General features: G+C 37.1%; 1 protein-coding gene across 2 annotated transcripts in view; it reads left to right on the top strand.

Moving 5' to 3' along the window:
• FAT4 (FAT atypical cadherin 4) overlaps positions 1-14312 on the top strand; it is a 175603-nt gene extending 161291 nt beyond the window's left edge. For both annotated transcript variants that reach the window (XM_045055890.1, XM_011281676.3), the window contains 4 exons: positions 1674-1798; positions 3673-3890; positions 8210-8471; positions 11258-14312. In XM_045055890.1, coding sequence (XP_044911825.1) covers positions 1674-1798; positions 3673-3890; positions 8210-8471; positions 11258-13122 — 2470 coding nt within the window. In that variant the 3' untranslated portion in view covers positions 13123-14312. The remainder of the gene's footprint in view (positions 1-1673; positions 1799-3672; positions 3891-8209; positions 8472-11257) is intronic.
• Positions 14313-14616: the final 304 nt, after the last annotated feature.

Genomic DNA, 14616 nt, shown 5'->3' with positions numbered 1-14616 from the left:
TTTGCCCATGCACGTGTGCATCCCATGGTCTACATTGCATCCTATTACTATGAAAGAACTGCTCCTATTCCCATAAAGACACCCCTTTTATGTAAAAGGCTCAGTCCCCTGCAATGTTCTAAAAACAATAGTCCAGCTGTCTCCTTGGCATGTCTTTCTCATTTAAATCCATGCTGCTATTTCTCCCGTTTTATTTTTGTAAAAACTTTATTAATCCCATTTTACTCTCTAATTACCATCCTCTCTCTTTTTGAAAAATTGTTCTTTGTCAAAGTGGTCAATAACCTTTGTGTTGCTAAAATCAATGGTCAGTTCTCATCTTCTTTGAATTCCAATGTTCATTACTTCCTCTCCCTAAAAATACCTCTATCAGCATATGGTACAATCCTGGTTTTCTACTCTGATTCTTTTTCTCATCTGGTTGACCCCTTCTCTTTTGTATATATATTCATTCTTTAAATCATGTTTTATAGCCTTGGTTTTAAGTACTAACTTTAAAAATGGTGACTCTTAAATGGTTATCTTCAACTTGGCCTTTCTTCTGCACTTTAGGCCCTTCTATCCAACGGACTACCCAATATCCTATGTGTCTTTCTAACAAATATCTCACACTTAAGTTTAAAACTGAATTCGTGGCTTTCTTTCCCGATTCCTTCTAAATCTATTTCTTCCACAGTTCTCTCTGTCTTAAATAATGATAAGTCAATCAGCCAAAACTGTTCAGCCAAACCTTTTAGACTTACCTTTGATTCTTCTCTTTCTGACATACTTCACAAACAATCTACCAACAACCAGAATGACATTTAAAAACAGATGTTCGTCCTAACCCTGACTTACAAGGCCTTCATGATCTAGCCTCTTTCTCCATTTTCTCACTGTATTTACATATGCTTCTTTTTCTTGTTCACTCTGCTCCAACCATAGTGGGCCCCTCGGTGTTCCTCAAACATATTAGGTACAATTTAACTTTCTTACTTGCTGTTTCTACCAAATTCTACCAATATTCTACCAAATATTCTTCATTCTCTCAATTTGTTTAGGTCTTTACAAAAATATGTCCTTCCTTCGCTGATGAATCTACCCTCCATCCTAAAAAAAAAAATCTCTCGATACCCTTTGTCTATCTTAATTTTCCAAAGAACTTTCTTTGTTCTAACATATTACATATTTACCTAATTTTTGTTTTGTTTTGTTTTGTTTTTTGACTGCCTCCTACACAAGGAAAAATAAATACTCCATGACATGTGGATTTTTCAACACTTTGCCCCCATGCTTAGAATAGTATGCTTGTAATTGGCATATGGTAGACATTTAATAGACATCAGTTGATGAGTTGTCTGGAGGAGATGTATAAGCAAATAAATATGGGGGCCTTAGATTACATTAACCAAAGATGTCCTACTCAAATAAGAATTAATTTAAAAAAGAAATTATCACCTCTTTTTCTGTATTGTGTAAGATGTTATTTGGTTTAATTTTCTCCTTTTTGAATGAGGCAAGCCCTGTGTTACAGCTCCTAGTTTGACTAGATGCCCCAAATATAGTTGTAACTTGAGTTTCCAAGAAGTGAGTGCATGAAACTAAGCAAGTTAATAAAAGCTTGTATCTAGTTTTAACAAATCCCCCACACTTTATTTTGTGCCTTATGAGTCTTTATTATTATTTCATTTTAGATGTCCCAGACTAGAAGGTGCTTGTACTCACAGCCCCTGCCAACATGGTGGCATATGTACGGATTACTGGTCATGGCAGCAGTGTCATTGCAAAGAAGGACTAACTGGGAAATACTGTGAAAAATGTATGCAAGCTGTTTTCTCTTTCACTGGAAATTATAGTAATCATGAAAAGTGTAAATATATGCACTTAAATATGTAATTATATTCAAAGAAACTTTTTCATTCTAAATGTTGAAAATAATAAATGGGTAACAATTAGAAATTATAGTGACATTTTACATTTATTTTTTTAACCTGAGGAAGAGTGATATTCTTTCAGAATTATTTACTAAGTTGTTAATTTCCATTTTATGAATTTATGAATTTAGCAAAGCTAATTTATAGGAATGCTATACAAATACAAGGCCAAGGACTATATTCAGGTTTGGGTCTAATATTATCTGCCTTTAAGGAATATTTCTCCAGTAAATATTTTGTATGTGGTAGAAAAATGTAAATAATAAATGCCTAAACACTGAGTTCAAACCATCATACAATGGCAGTATAATCTATTACACTTAAGGGTGATATTTGCATTTTAATCTACAATTATTAGAATTGGTTTTGAGTCTTACTTTTTAAATCTTTGTATACTTATTTGTTTTTTAAACCCTACTACTATTTTTTAATAAGACGTTAGAGGCGCTCAAGCCATCATTAGAACATGGCATTCTCTAATTTCAAGCTGTACATCCCACTAACTAACCCTAATGGAGTTTCTTCTAGAAAATTTGCCTTATTTTCAAGTATATGGTTAATACTCAGATCATTGCAGTTATTTGACCACTTCCCAAGGAGTCCTAATTATATTATAAGAATGAATATAAATTCATGATCACATTAAGGATATACTGTAGTCAAAAAAATCTTACTAGCAGAAGATATAATCATATTGAATTAGTTAGGATAACATCAAAACAACAAAAAAGTATGTTGTCAGATAGTTTTTTCATTAAGTAATGAGTATTTATAAGTAAGAATCCAGTTATGCCTGGAACATGAAATGAGTCATCGGCTTGAGAGATGTCTGAGGTTCTTTTTTTTTAATTGAGATATAATGCACATACTATAAAAGTTAGCTCTATAAAGTATACTATTCAGTGCTGAAACCCTTTTGAGCTCATTTGCTTTATGTCTTTTCTTTAGCTATATTAACTGTTATGATAACAAACTTCTAAAGTTCAGTAGTGTGAACATTTTACCAAATTATGATAAATTATAATTATACATTACAGTTACACATAATGATAAATTAAATTCAACATGATTATATGATGATTGCTAATAATAAAATTAATACAAATTAAGTATTTGTTCACTTCTTTGTACAAATTTCTAACATGTTAGAGACTTATGATTACAAATCATTCAACTCTGAACACATTTATAAATTTTGGAAATAAAGTAACACTTATTATAAACACATTTGCAACTTCATGTTTTTAACAGGTGGTATCTCTATAAGTATTCATGATTTATATGCTATACCAAATATTTTTTTCAATTTTTTTAATGTTTATTTATTTTTGAGACAATGAGAGAGAGAGTGAAAGCAGCAGAGGGGCAGACAGAGGAAGACACAGAATCTGAAGTGGGCTCCAGGCTGAGCTGTCAGCCCAGAGCCAGTCGCGGGGCTCATACTCACGAACTATGAGATCATGACCTGAGCCAAAGTCGGACCCTTAACCAACTGAGCCACTCAGGCGCCCCTGCTATACCAAATATTTTATTGAATATTACCCAAATGATTGATTCTGATTTTGATTTAAGCATTTGAAATTACCTTATACAGTAATTCACAAATGGAATTTTTTTTTTCCCAAGAGGAGGATTGGGGAATATGGATTCCAAAAACCTGATATTTTATTGCCCTTTTTTATAATTTTTGTCACTTATAAAAACTTCTTCAGAAGCCAAATGGATGCATTCATTTTTCCCTTTCTTCGTTGCCTTTCAGCTATTACTCCTGACACTGCGTTATCATTAGAAGGCAAAGGGCGCTTGGATTACCACATGAGTCAGAATGAGAAGCGGGAATATTTGTTAAGACAGAGCATACGAGGTGCCATGTTGGAGCCTTTTGGTGTGAACAGTCTGGAAATAAAATTCAGAACAAGAAGCGAGAATGGCATTTTAATCCATATCCAAGAAAGCAGCAATTACACTACTGTGAAGGTAAGATAAAAGCTAATGGTGACTTCATTTGATTAGACCGCCTGCTGTGTCATGATTTAAATCACTTTGCCCATAATTTCTGTCCTTTTCTTTACAACCCATTAGAGTTCCGACTAATACTGGGCACTATTCCAATATCATCTATCTTAACTATTCCCCAGGCATTGGCCAGAGTAACAAAGATCTGAATGGTTTGCTTTCTAAACACTTTTGTCTTGGTTTAGAGTAAAGACCACTGCTAGGTAGGCCAGCATAGAAAGAATTTGTTGCAATCTATTTTGTCAAATAAAAATTTATATTGCTTTTCTTTCTCTACTTTTAAACAAAGTAAAACAAAAAGATAATGTGCTTTTGAAGTGAAAAAAAAAGTTCCAGAAACTATTCCAAACACTGATATGTTTACATTAATTGGTGGGACAAGAATAAGAAAAAAATATTTTTAAGTTATCTGGCTTTATTCTGGAGCATATAGTCAATTAACTATCTAGGTAAACCCTGTGAAATTAAGTATCTTTGGAATTATTGTAAGTTAAATTCCCCCTGACTTCCCCAAATAATTTCTAAAAACATTGTTTTTAAACATTCTGTTTTATGAGAACAATGTATTGATTTATCATTAGGCTTTTACATCATATTTTAAACTATAAATGATATGCTAACCCAGTGAATAATTTCCCAGGATATGCATTTTCCTTCAGCTTTTAGCTTCTTAATTCTAAGACTATTATATTAGTCTGCTTTCTTTCCCACAAATAAGACTTCACCTTTTAAATCATCAGTTTCTTTTGACTGATTTTGATTAATATCATTTTGATATTATAATTCCACTCATAATTTTTACATGAATTTTGGTAAATTCTGAAGAAAATAAACTCAGACATCCTGTATTCTCTTCACCTATAAATTAATATTTTGAACATTACTAAAAGCTTAGTTCATGAAGAAAAAAGCAATATGCATAGAGAATTACTCCATTTAACTCACATATAATATTTAAAAATAAAACAGACATTCACCTCTGAACTTCAGCCTTTTTATTCTTAAAATTTCTCTCCATCCAAGTCAACTCTGGTTGTTATGCTGCATGCACATATCTTTAGGAAGTAGTACAAAAAATATTTTTAAAAATCTTAGTCCTCACAGTCCAGTCATTCCCAACTGTGGACGATTTTACCCTCTCTTCCCCCCAGGAGACATTTGACAATGTCTGGAGGCATATTTTATTATCACAATGGGGAGGGGGTGCTACCAGCATCTAGTAAGTAGAGATCAGATATGTCACTAAATACCCTACATTGCACAACGCAGCACCCCGAAACAAAGAAGGAATCTGGTCCAAAATGTCAATAGTGCCGAAGTTGAACAACTCCGCTCTAATCTAGTACAAAAGAACATCTTCCCGTTATAAGTTTACCTCCATATTCAACCAAGGAGCCCGGTTCAAAATTAATAAAGCTACTGCAAAACAAAGCATCTATGTCATTATATTATGATTTTATTTGGTGTTTATAATTTGTATTGGAAAGTGTATCAGAACCAAAGAAAGTGGAAGTACAGAAAGAAGTAAAGCTTCACAGTCCACAAGAAACACTTTTTGTATGCGTTGAGAGGCTTTAACATTGAGGTCTGTGCATTATCTGTTAAGCTGCTTTCAAGTCCTCGTGCCATTTAAATGACATATGAAATATTTCTGTACATTATCTCTTTAAGCCAAGAGGTACAAAATACAATGTGGTTGAAGAAATCAGAGAGAGAATATTTTTTTTTTCCTTAAGGAAGAAGCTGAATGTCAGGATCCATTTTTGTCACCATAAAATCTTGCATTTCCAACAGGACGGCAGCATTCAACTTCTCCAGATATTCTTACATTGGTAGCAAGCACTTAGAAAGAGATTTTTTTCCTGAAGGAAAAGTAAATGCTAATGAATAAAAATAATGACTAATGCAGACCAAAATGCACATTTCTTTTCTATGAATATTTTGAAAAGCAGCTTTTCAGAGATTAAGGGGGTTGGCAGGTAAAGTAAGTAGATTAAAAAACCAGTGAATAAAGAGAACAAAATAGACGGAAAGAGAATGGCTATTGTAAGGAAGCAGGCAAATTATTCGGATGACAGGAATACGATCTACTTGCACAGGCTAGGAAGCTAGTCAGAAGGAACTGTTACTTTTCATTTAGTTTATCGGTGAGTAAGGGCCTGGTTTTTTTCCTTCTTTCTTTTGGCTCACTTTCTGACAGTTTCTTTCTGACAGTTTCTTCCTTCCTCCCTTCCTTCCTTCCTTCCTTCCTTCCTTCCTTCCTTCCTTCCTTTATTTCTTCCTTTCTTTCTTTTGTTCTTCATTCTCTGCATCAATCCATCTTTCTTCTCTCTCACACACACAGGAATCAAGATGATCATTTTGAACATAGAAAAGAGAGTTGGGTAAATGAGATTTCCAATGGTTTGGGGGAGTGTCAAGAGTGAGTAGCAATAGCAATGTGAAGAGAGAGGAGAATATGTAGAATAGATAGAATCTGTTCAGATAAAAAAGGCATTAGGTAGAGAGAATATTAGATTGAAAAACAGAAGGAAGCATACTCATGTCTAACTGTGCTGAAGGTATATTTAAAGTGTTCTGCCAACCTCCCTTCTTTTATGGCATTTTGTGTATCTCCATATTTAGAGCTCTGTAATAATGTAAGATTACGGACTCTATTTCTGTTCCAAATTAATCCTGTTTTCTTGATGTTTAGGGTTTTTTTGTTGTTGTTGTTTGTTTGTGTTTATTTTTAAGTGGGGCTAGATGTATTGTACAGAGTTGGGATGAGGGATTCGGAGGTCTAGATCAAAAATAAATAAATAAATAAATAAATAAATAAATCTATGGATAAATAAAACCAAGCAAAAATGAACATAAAAAGTGAGCATGATGTTTTGAAGTTAGGAAGGATGCAAGAGCTGAATAGAGTATTAGTGGGGAGAAGCAGAACATCAGGAATGTTACAATGGGCACTTAGGTTCTTGTTCACCCTACTCTATGGTGTATTCTAAAGACTCTCATCAGATTTGGTCAAATAGAAGGATTCCAGGGTTTGATCAGGTAGGAGGGAAACACAGTGCCGGGAGAGGGCTCTTCTCACGGCTTCTTTCCAAAAGGACTCTAGGTATCACCAATGACGGGCTGCTATTTTCAATGTGTGTTTCATGAGACATTGCTCACTTGATGAAATGTTATTGTCATTTAACCACAACTCTCTTTTCTTTTCCCATCTGAATTTGGTACTGAATTATATTACCATCTAGAGAGACTCTTTAAATAAAATCTTACAGTATGAGTAACGTATGTAAATGTGTTAGGCATATTTTCCACAGAGTAAAAATGAACTGACTTTTAGTTCTACCAGATGTGTTTGTTGCATGTAGAAATAGCATCTGATCCGAGTGACAAAATCACTGATCCATCCATTCATTCCTGTCATTTGATACACAGTGCCACTTCATCCCCCAGCCCAGGCACCAGCTCTGTCTGGCAGCATGATGGGATTATGCTCTCTGAACCAAATGTTCATGTTGCCTCATAAATTATTTCATTTTCTAAAGTGTCTCCTCAGAATACTGGAAACTTGGTAGCTGGAAACTGGAGTAGGAGCATCCTGTTACCCAATGTTCTACTGGGCAAAGTCAAAGAAACCAAATATCCCTTAGATAAATTGTAGAAGGCAGTCTAAGTGAAGACTTTCCCAGACACCTCATTATTAAGAATTCACTCATACTTTTCATCTGAATAAATGATATAAACAATAGGCATGTTTTCTTCTAAAATTCCAGTGCATAATAGATAACATATAAAAGAATTTCTTTTTGTCTACTTTTCCAACTATGTTTCATTTTTGCCTAAGCATTGATGCTTCTTTTTTTGCAAGTAGTTTTAACATTTTTTGATCACTGTGGACCATTTACTAAACTGATTGATTCTCTATACTTGCCGTTGTGATTAAATTATAAGTAATTACAAAAAGGTATATTTTACTTATCTTGAAATGGGTTTTCACTCCATTATTATCTCAGCTGTGTTCCAGAAAATAATTTTAGGCATCTTAAAAAATTAGGTATAAATATAATAACAACTTGAAAACTATTAAAACTATTAAATATGAAGGTATATGTTACCTAAATTTGTAGGGGAAGTATGGGTAAGTATACTCTGATATAGCCAGACTCTTCAGCTAGCCTGTTAGCTTTCAGTTGATCAATATTGTAAGTTTCATTTCATTTCTATTCTATTTTTACTCAAGCACATCATAGCTTAATTGTACATTATTTTAATACATTTTCCAGATTAAAAATGGCAAAGTACATTTTACATCAGATGCAGGAATTGCTGGGAAAGTGGAGAGAAATATTCCTGAAGTTTATGTTGCAGATGGCCACTGGCATACTTTTCTAATCGGAAAAAATGGAACAGCCACAGTACTGTCCATCGACAGAATATATAACAGAGATATCATCCACCCTACACAGGATTTTGGTGGCCTCGATGTACTCACTATATCTCTTGGAGGAATTCCACCCAATCAAGCTCATCGAGATTCCCACACAGGTAAAAAATGCTTGCGTTGAGCAAAGGAAAGGTAAAATTATTCCTATAAAAGTAGTTGGACTGCTGATAATACCCATTATGACTATTCTAAGTCTCTTATAACTATCTTTAAGAAGTCTATAATAGGGGCACCTGGGTGGCTCAGTCGGTTAAGTGTCCGACTTCGGCTCAGGTCATGATCTCGCAGTTTGTGGGTTCAAGCCCCATGTCAGGCTCTATGCTGACAGCTCACAGCCTGGAGCCTGTATTCAGATTCTGTGTCTCCCTCTCTCTCTGTCCCTCCCATGCTCACTCTCTCCTTCTCTCTCTCTTTCTCTCAAAAATAAATAAAACAAACAAAAAGAAGTCTATAATAAACTATTGGTCATCACTTACTTTATTTTAGTCATTTACATTTGTTCTACCAAGTTCATAATTCATCCCATGGTTCTTCCCTTGTCCACCAAACATTTATTTATCCATTCATTCATGTGTCCATTCACATGGCAGATATTACTGAGCCCTGTACTTGGCATTGGGAGTACAATGGTGGGCTAAATAAATAGCTACTCTCCTCATACAAAACATGGCCAAGTAAGGAAGGCAACATTGATCAAACCATTATACAACTAGATGTATTATTTTAAAATATGAAAAAGGATGTGAAGAAGGAATATAGAATTCTAAGAGATTTCCAAAAAATGAGAAAGGGAAATTTCCATGGGAAATTGACTATTGGTACTTAAAATGAACTGTGACGATGAAGATGGGAGAGTATGAAAGATTAATTTACATTGATAGGAACTTAACAAAAAGTAGATAAAAATCATAGAACATGACCTATTAGCACATTGGAGACTGATGTCATCAGGTAATGAAGGAAGTTGAAGAATGAAGCAGGGCCTCCTAGACCATGTTGCATTTTTGGGTTTACTCTCAGGACAGTGGGAAGTCAATAAAAAATTTATGTTAGGAGTGTCAAGACTAGACAGGTAGCGATATTAACGATCTTCCAGGTTACAACATGGAGAATGCATTGGTGGAGACAAGCGTGGGCTTGCATAAATTAGCTGGGATGATACTGCAGTGATCTAGGCAAGGTATTATGTGAGTTCTGACTAGTGTGGTGGCAGAGGAGTTTAGAGGGAAGTAAATGGGGAAGAAATTTTTTTTAGGAATTAGAGTAAATCAAACTGTTGATGATCATGTGAAATTCAAGATGGTTTCTGACCTGTCAACTAGAAAAAGGGCAGCACCATTGAAAGAGGAAACTGCAGAGCAGTGGAGAGAGAAGCCTGTCTATGGGAAATATCAAAATGGTGGTTTGGGACACCTGGCATTTGCACCACCTTTGAGAAAGACTTTTGGATAGATGGGCTATAATCAGGAATGGACACCAGCTGGAAATACATATTAAGAGTTAGCAGAGTCAAGCAAGTAACTGATGTACTGGTCATGGATGTGATAACCTAACATGAAGGGGTAGATTAAAAAGAAAGCCTGGAGCCTTAGCTTGAGCAACTCTAGGAGTCAGTGGTTGATGAGAGGAAAATGAAACATGAAAGAGACTAAGTCATAGAAAAACAATCTGTAGAGTAGGAACAAAAGCAGATGTTACAGAACCTTATGGAAAAAGTGTATCAGGGATGGAAATGTCACTAAGGTGGAAGGATATATCAAATACGAAGAAAATTGGAAAATGCAGGGGAGGGTGATGGACGTAAGGCACAAAAGTATAAGTTCAGGTCACAAGTTGTTCTTATATACTTAGCTTATTTTAGAATATGGATGATAATTCATTTGGATGTTTTAAGAAACAAGCCGAAGTAGATCATACTCTTTTGTTAGTGTCAAAATCAATTCTTGGGCTCTAGGACAGGGGCATTAACAATATTAACACACTCAAGTTCAACAAAGAGTTTCTCAACCTTAAGAAATAATAATAATTACTACCCTCTAAAGAGCCATTTAAGATATGTTTTCCTAACTCTGCCTGTCCCACCTCATGAAGCGTTCATGCCACAGTTATACTCTATAGCCGCCCTCTAGATGACCGCAAACCATTGTAATACCTAAGATTTTCCCTTTGCTCTTCAAGAACTTATGTTCAACTCCTTGGGAGCAGTATCACCTCCATTGAGAATGCATGATCTAATGATTACAACTATTAGCCTAGGGGCACCTGGGCAGCTCAGTGGGTTAAACAACTGACTCTTGATTTTGGCTCAGGTCATGATCTCAGGGTCATGGGATCGAGCTCCATGTCAGGCTCTGCATTGGGCATGGAGCCTATTTGGGATTCTCTCTCTCTCTCTGCCTCTGCCCCTCCTCTGCTTGCACTGTCTTTCTTTCCCTTTAAAAATATTTTTTAATTTTAAAAAATTGAGAAAAAAGCTATTAACTTATTTTTTTGTTCTTTATAAGTTTTTTAAATACATTTTATTTCTATGTATGCAATTCTTGATATATATATATACTATAAAAATAAGACAAATAGATAATTAAATTAATAAAAGAGGGAGTAAAAGAAAATCTAGCCTGTCTGAGTCATTTATAAATTTTCAGAAAGAGCAGTATCTGAGCAATTCTCTTCATACTTTTGTCATGGAAATCTTATATATCTTACTAAGTTATGTCATAAGACACACAGAGTTATTGACTTTGGACTGGCTGATGGCTCTGAGACTGTGGTTTCTTAGCTCTTGTGATGTGATTGGGAGGCTTCTTTTTACCATAGTTCAGTGGTGCAGTGTTTTAAATGCAGCATTTTCTCTAAAATGCCTTACTGCTCCTTCTCCCCCCTACAGGTTTTGATGGCTGCATTGCCTCTATGCTGTACGGTGGAGAAAGTCTTCCTTTCAGTGGGAAGCATAGCTTGGCCTCCATCTCTAAGACGGACCCCTCAGTGAAGATTGGCTGTCGTGGCCCGAACATCTGTGCCAGCAACCCCTGCTGGGGCGACTTACTGTGCATTAATCAGTGGTATGCCTACAAGTGCGTTCCCCCTGGAGACTGTGCCTCCCACCCATGCCAGAATGGGGGCAGCTGCGAGCCGGGCCTGCACTCTGGCTTCACATGTAGTTGCCCAGAGTCCCACACAGGGAGGACCTGTGAGACGGTGGTGGCTTGTCTTGGGGTCCTCTGTCCTCAGGGGAGAGTGTGCAAAGCTGGAAGCCCTGGAGGGCATGTCTGTGTTCTGAGTCAGGGTCCCGAAGAGATCTCCCTGCCTCTGTGGGCTGTGCCTGCCATCGTGGGCAGCTGTGCGACAGTCCTGGCCCTCCTGGTCCTGAGCCTGATTCTGTGTAACCAGTGCAGGGGGAAGAAGACAAAAGACCCCAAAGAGGAGAAGAAACCGAAGGAGAAGAAGAAGAAGGGAAGCGAGAACGTTGCTTTTGATGACCCAGACAATATCCCCCCCTACGGGGACGATATGACTGTGAGGAAGCAGCCTGAGGGGAACCCTAAGCCAGATATCATTGAGCGGGAAAACCCCTACCTCATCTACGATGAGACTGATATTCCCCACAGCTCAGAAACCATCCCCAGCGCCCCTTTGGCTTCGCCGGAGCAAGAGATAGAGCATTACGACATCGACAACGCCAGCAGCATCGCCCCTTCAGACGCGGACATCATCCAACACTACAAGCAGTTCCGCAGCCACACACCTAAATTTTCTATCCAGAGGCATAGTCCCCTAGGCTTTGCGAGGCAATCCCCCATGCCCTTAGGAGCAAGCAGTTTGACTTACCAACCTTCATACGGTCAGGGTTTGAGAACCAGCTCCCTGAGCCATTCAGCTTGCCCAACCCCCAACCCCCTGTCTCGACACAGCCCAGCCCCTTTCTCAAAGTCCTCTACTTTCTATAGGAACAGTCCCGCCAGGGAATTGCATCTTCCTATAAGAGATGGAAATACTTTGGAAATGCATGCTGATACCTGCCAACCTGGCATTTTCAACTATGCCACAAGGCTGGGAAGGAGAAGTAAGAGTCCTCAGGCCATGACCTCTCACGGTTCTAGACCAGGGAGTCGCTTAAAGCAGCCAATTGGGCAGATTCCTTTGGAATCTTCCCCTCCAGTAGGACTCTCGATTGAAGAGGTGGAGAGGCTAAACACCCCTCGCCCTAGAAACCCCAGTATCTGCAGTGCAGATCACGGAAGGTCTTCTTCAGAAGAGGATTGCAGAAGGCCATTGTCCAGAACAAGGAACCCAGCAGATGGCATTCCAGCTCCAGAATCTTCTTCTGATAGTGACTCACATGAGTCTTTCACTTGCTCAGAGATGGAGTATGACAGGGAAAAGCCAATGGTATATACTTCCAGGATGCCCAAATTATCTCAAGTCAATGAATCTGATGCAGATGACGAAGATAATTATGGAGCCAGACTGAAGCCTAGAAGATACCATGGCCGAAGGGCTGAGGGAGGACCTGGGGGCACACAGGCAGCAGCACCAGGGGTTGCTGACAACACACTGCCCTTGAAACTTGGGCAGCAAGCAGGGAATTTCAACTGGGACAACCTTTTGAACTGGGGCCCTGGCTTTGGCCATTATGTAGATGTTTTTAAAGATTTGGCATCTCTCCCAGAAAAAGCAGCAGCAAACGAAGAAGGCAAGAATGGGACAGCTAAGCCCGTCCCCAAAGATGGGGAATCAGAGCAGTATGTGTGAACTTTATGTACTGGCATTGGAAAAACAGAAAAACAAGGAACACTCAAACCGTTATAAGGTTGCCGACGAAGGGGTATTCCATTTGCGAAAGAGGCCAGTATGGACTGGTGTTGGAGGGAAACTTTAAAAAATAATAACCACAATGCTGCTGAAACAGACTCCAAACAAGTCTTTAATTTAAATATGCTTGGTTGAATTTCTTTTCCTGCATGCATCGTATTTTGTAACTAGTCATGTGGCATGCAGCGTTCGGAAAGTTTTTTTCTTATTTACCAATGTTTGATTTGTGATTTTTGAAATGAATACCGTTGCCATTGCAGAAATGAATTTGTGCTTTCACAGTGGGGTATGTGTATTGTTTCCATTGTGTTATCATCCTTATGTTTTGCATTGCAAGATCCTTGGGGTTTAACCAATCCTTGTAAAGTGTAGAAAGAGCCTTCCTCTTCTTGAATGAAAGACTAAGTATTAACACTTTCCAGAGCTGTAGATTCCATATTTGATGTTGCTCAGAAATGTCTGATATTTGAGTAGGTTTTACATGACAGTGGGTACTAAAATGAAGTCATTTTGTTCAGCACTTTAGAGGTTTCTTACAAAGTTGTGTTAAAACTTCCGAATCTCTCTCTCTCTCTCTCTTGCTCTCTCTCTCTCTTTGTGAACAGTTATGGTCCTCTGACTTTCATCAGGCTTCCAATAGGAACAGAATGACTGCTTATTATCCTTAGAACACTGCTCCCTTCCTACCGTGGAATGATGTTCTCAGCAGCGCTTTGCAGAGACACTTTTAGAAGTTATTTATTGAAAAATGTTCTATGCTTTTAAAATTTTAAAGAATCGACCTAAAGAAAGCCTATGATTGGACTTTTCAGCCATTTGAAGTTTACCCCAAGTACCCAGTTTTTATAATTTATATAAAGTCAAATTTCAACTCTTCTTTCTTTCTGTCATTTTGTAGATCATTTTTGAATACAGTGTAAAAACTTTTTTTTACACCTAAGCTGTGTTTTTGATACTGATATTTTCCTATGCTGAAAAGTTTTCTTACTTTCAGGGAAGGTAAGAAAATACTTTTTTTACATTTGTTACTTATGTAACGTTCATATTTTTCACATTTTGATATTTGTAACATACTGTATGCTTTCTACTTGTAAATGCCAACAATAGAATTAAAATATTTATTTAAAATACTTTGCATTCACAGTGTATTTTCATCTTTCTTTACTCTTTTACGCCCAACCTGAATAATCTCTGCTTGTCAACAGGGGTATTGCAAGTTGAACTACAAACGAGAAGCATCATTTTCTTTTAAAAAACCTGAGTATGGATAATTGCCAGAGCAGATATTTTAAGGTCATGTTAGTACATTCCTACCTGTCAGAGTTCTTGAAATTCCCTAGAGCCTAATGAGTCTAGACGAGGTTGGGTCTTTGGGGATTAAGTTTGTTATGAACCTGGTTTAAGCCTTCAGGCAATAAATGTTTGGACATCCCC

The sequence above is a fragment of the Felis catus genome, chromosome B1 (assembly GCF_018350175.1).
Source record: "Felis catus isolate Fca126 chromosome B1, F.catus_Fca126_mat1.0, whole genome shotgun sequence".
NCBI classification, from domain to species: Eukaryota; Metazoa; Chordata; class Mammalia; order Carnivora; family Felidae; genus Felis; species Felis catus.
The sequence above is the reverse complement of the archived record's forward strand: the minus strand, read 5'-3'. Positions and strand labels throughout refer to the sequence as shown.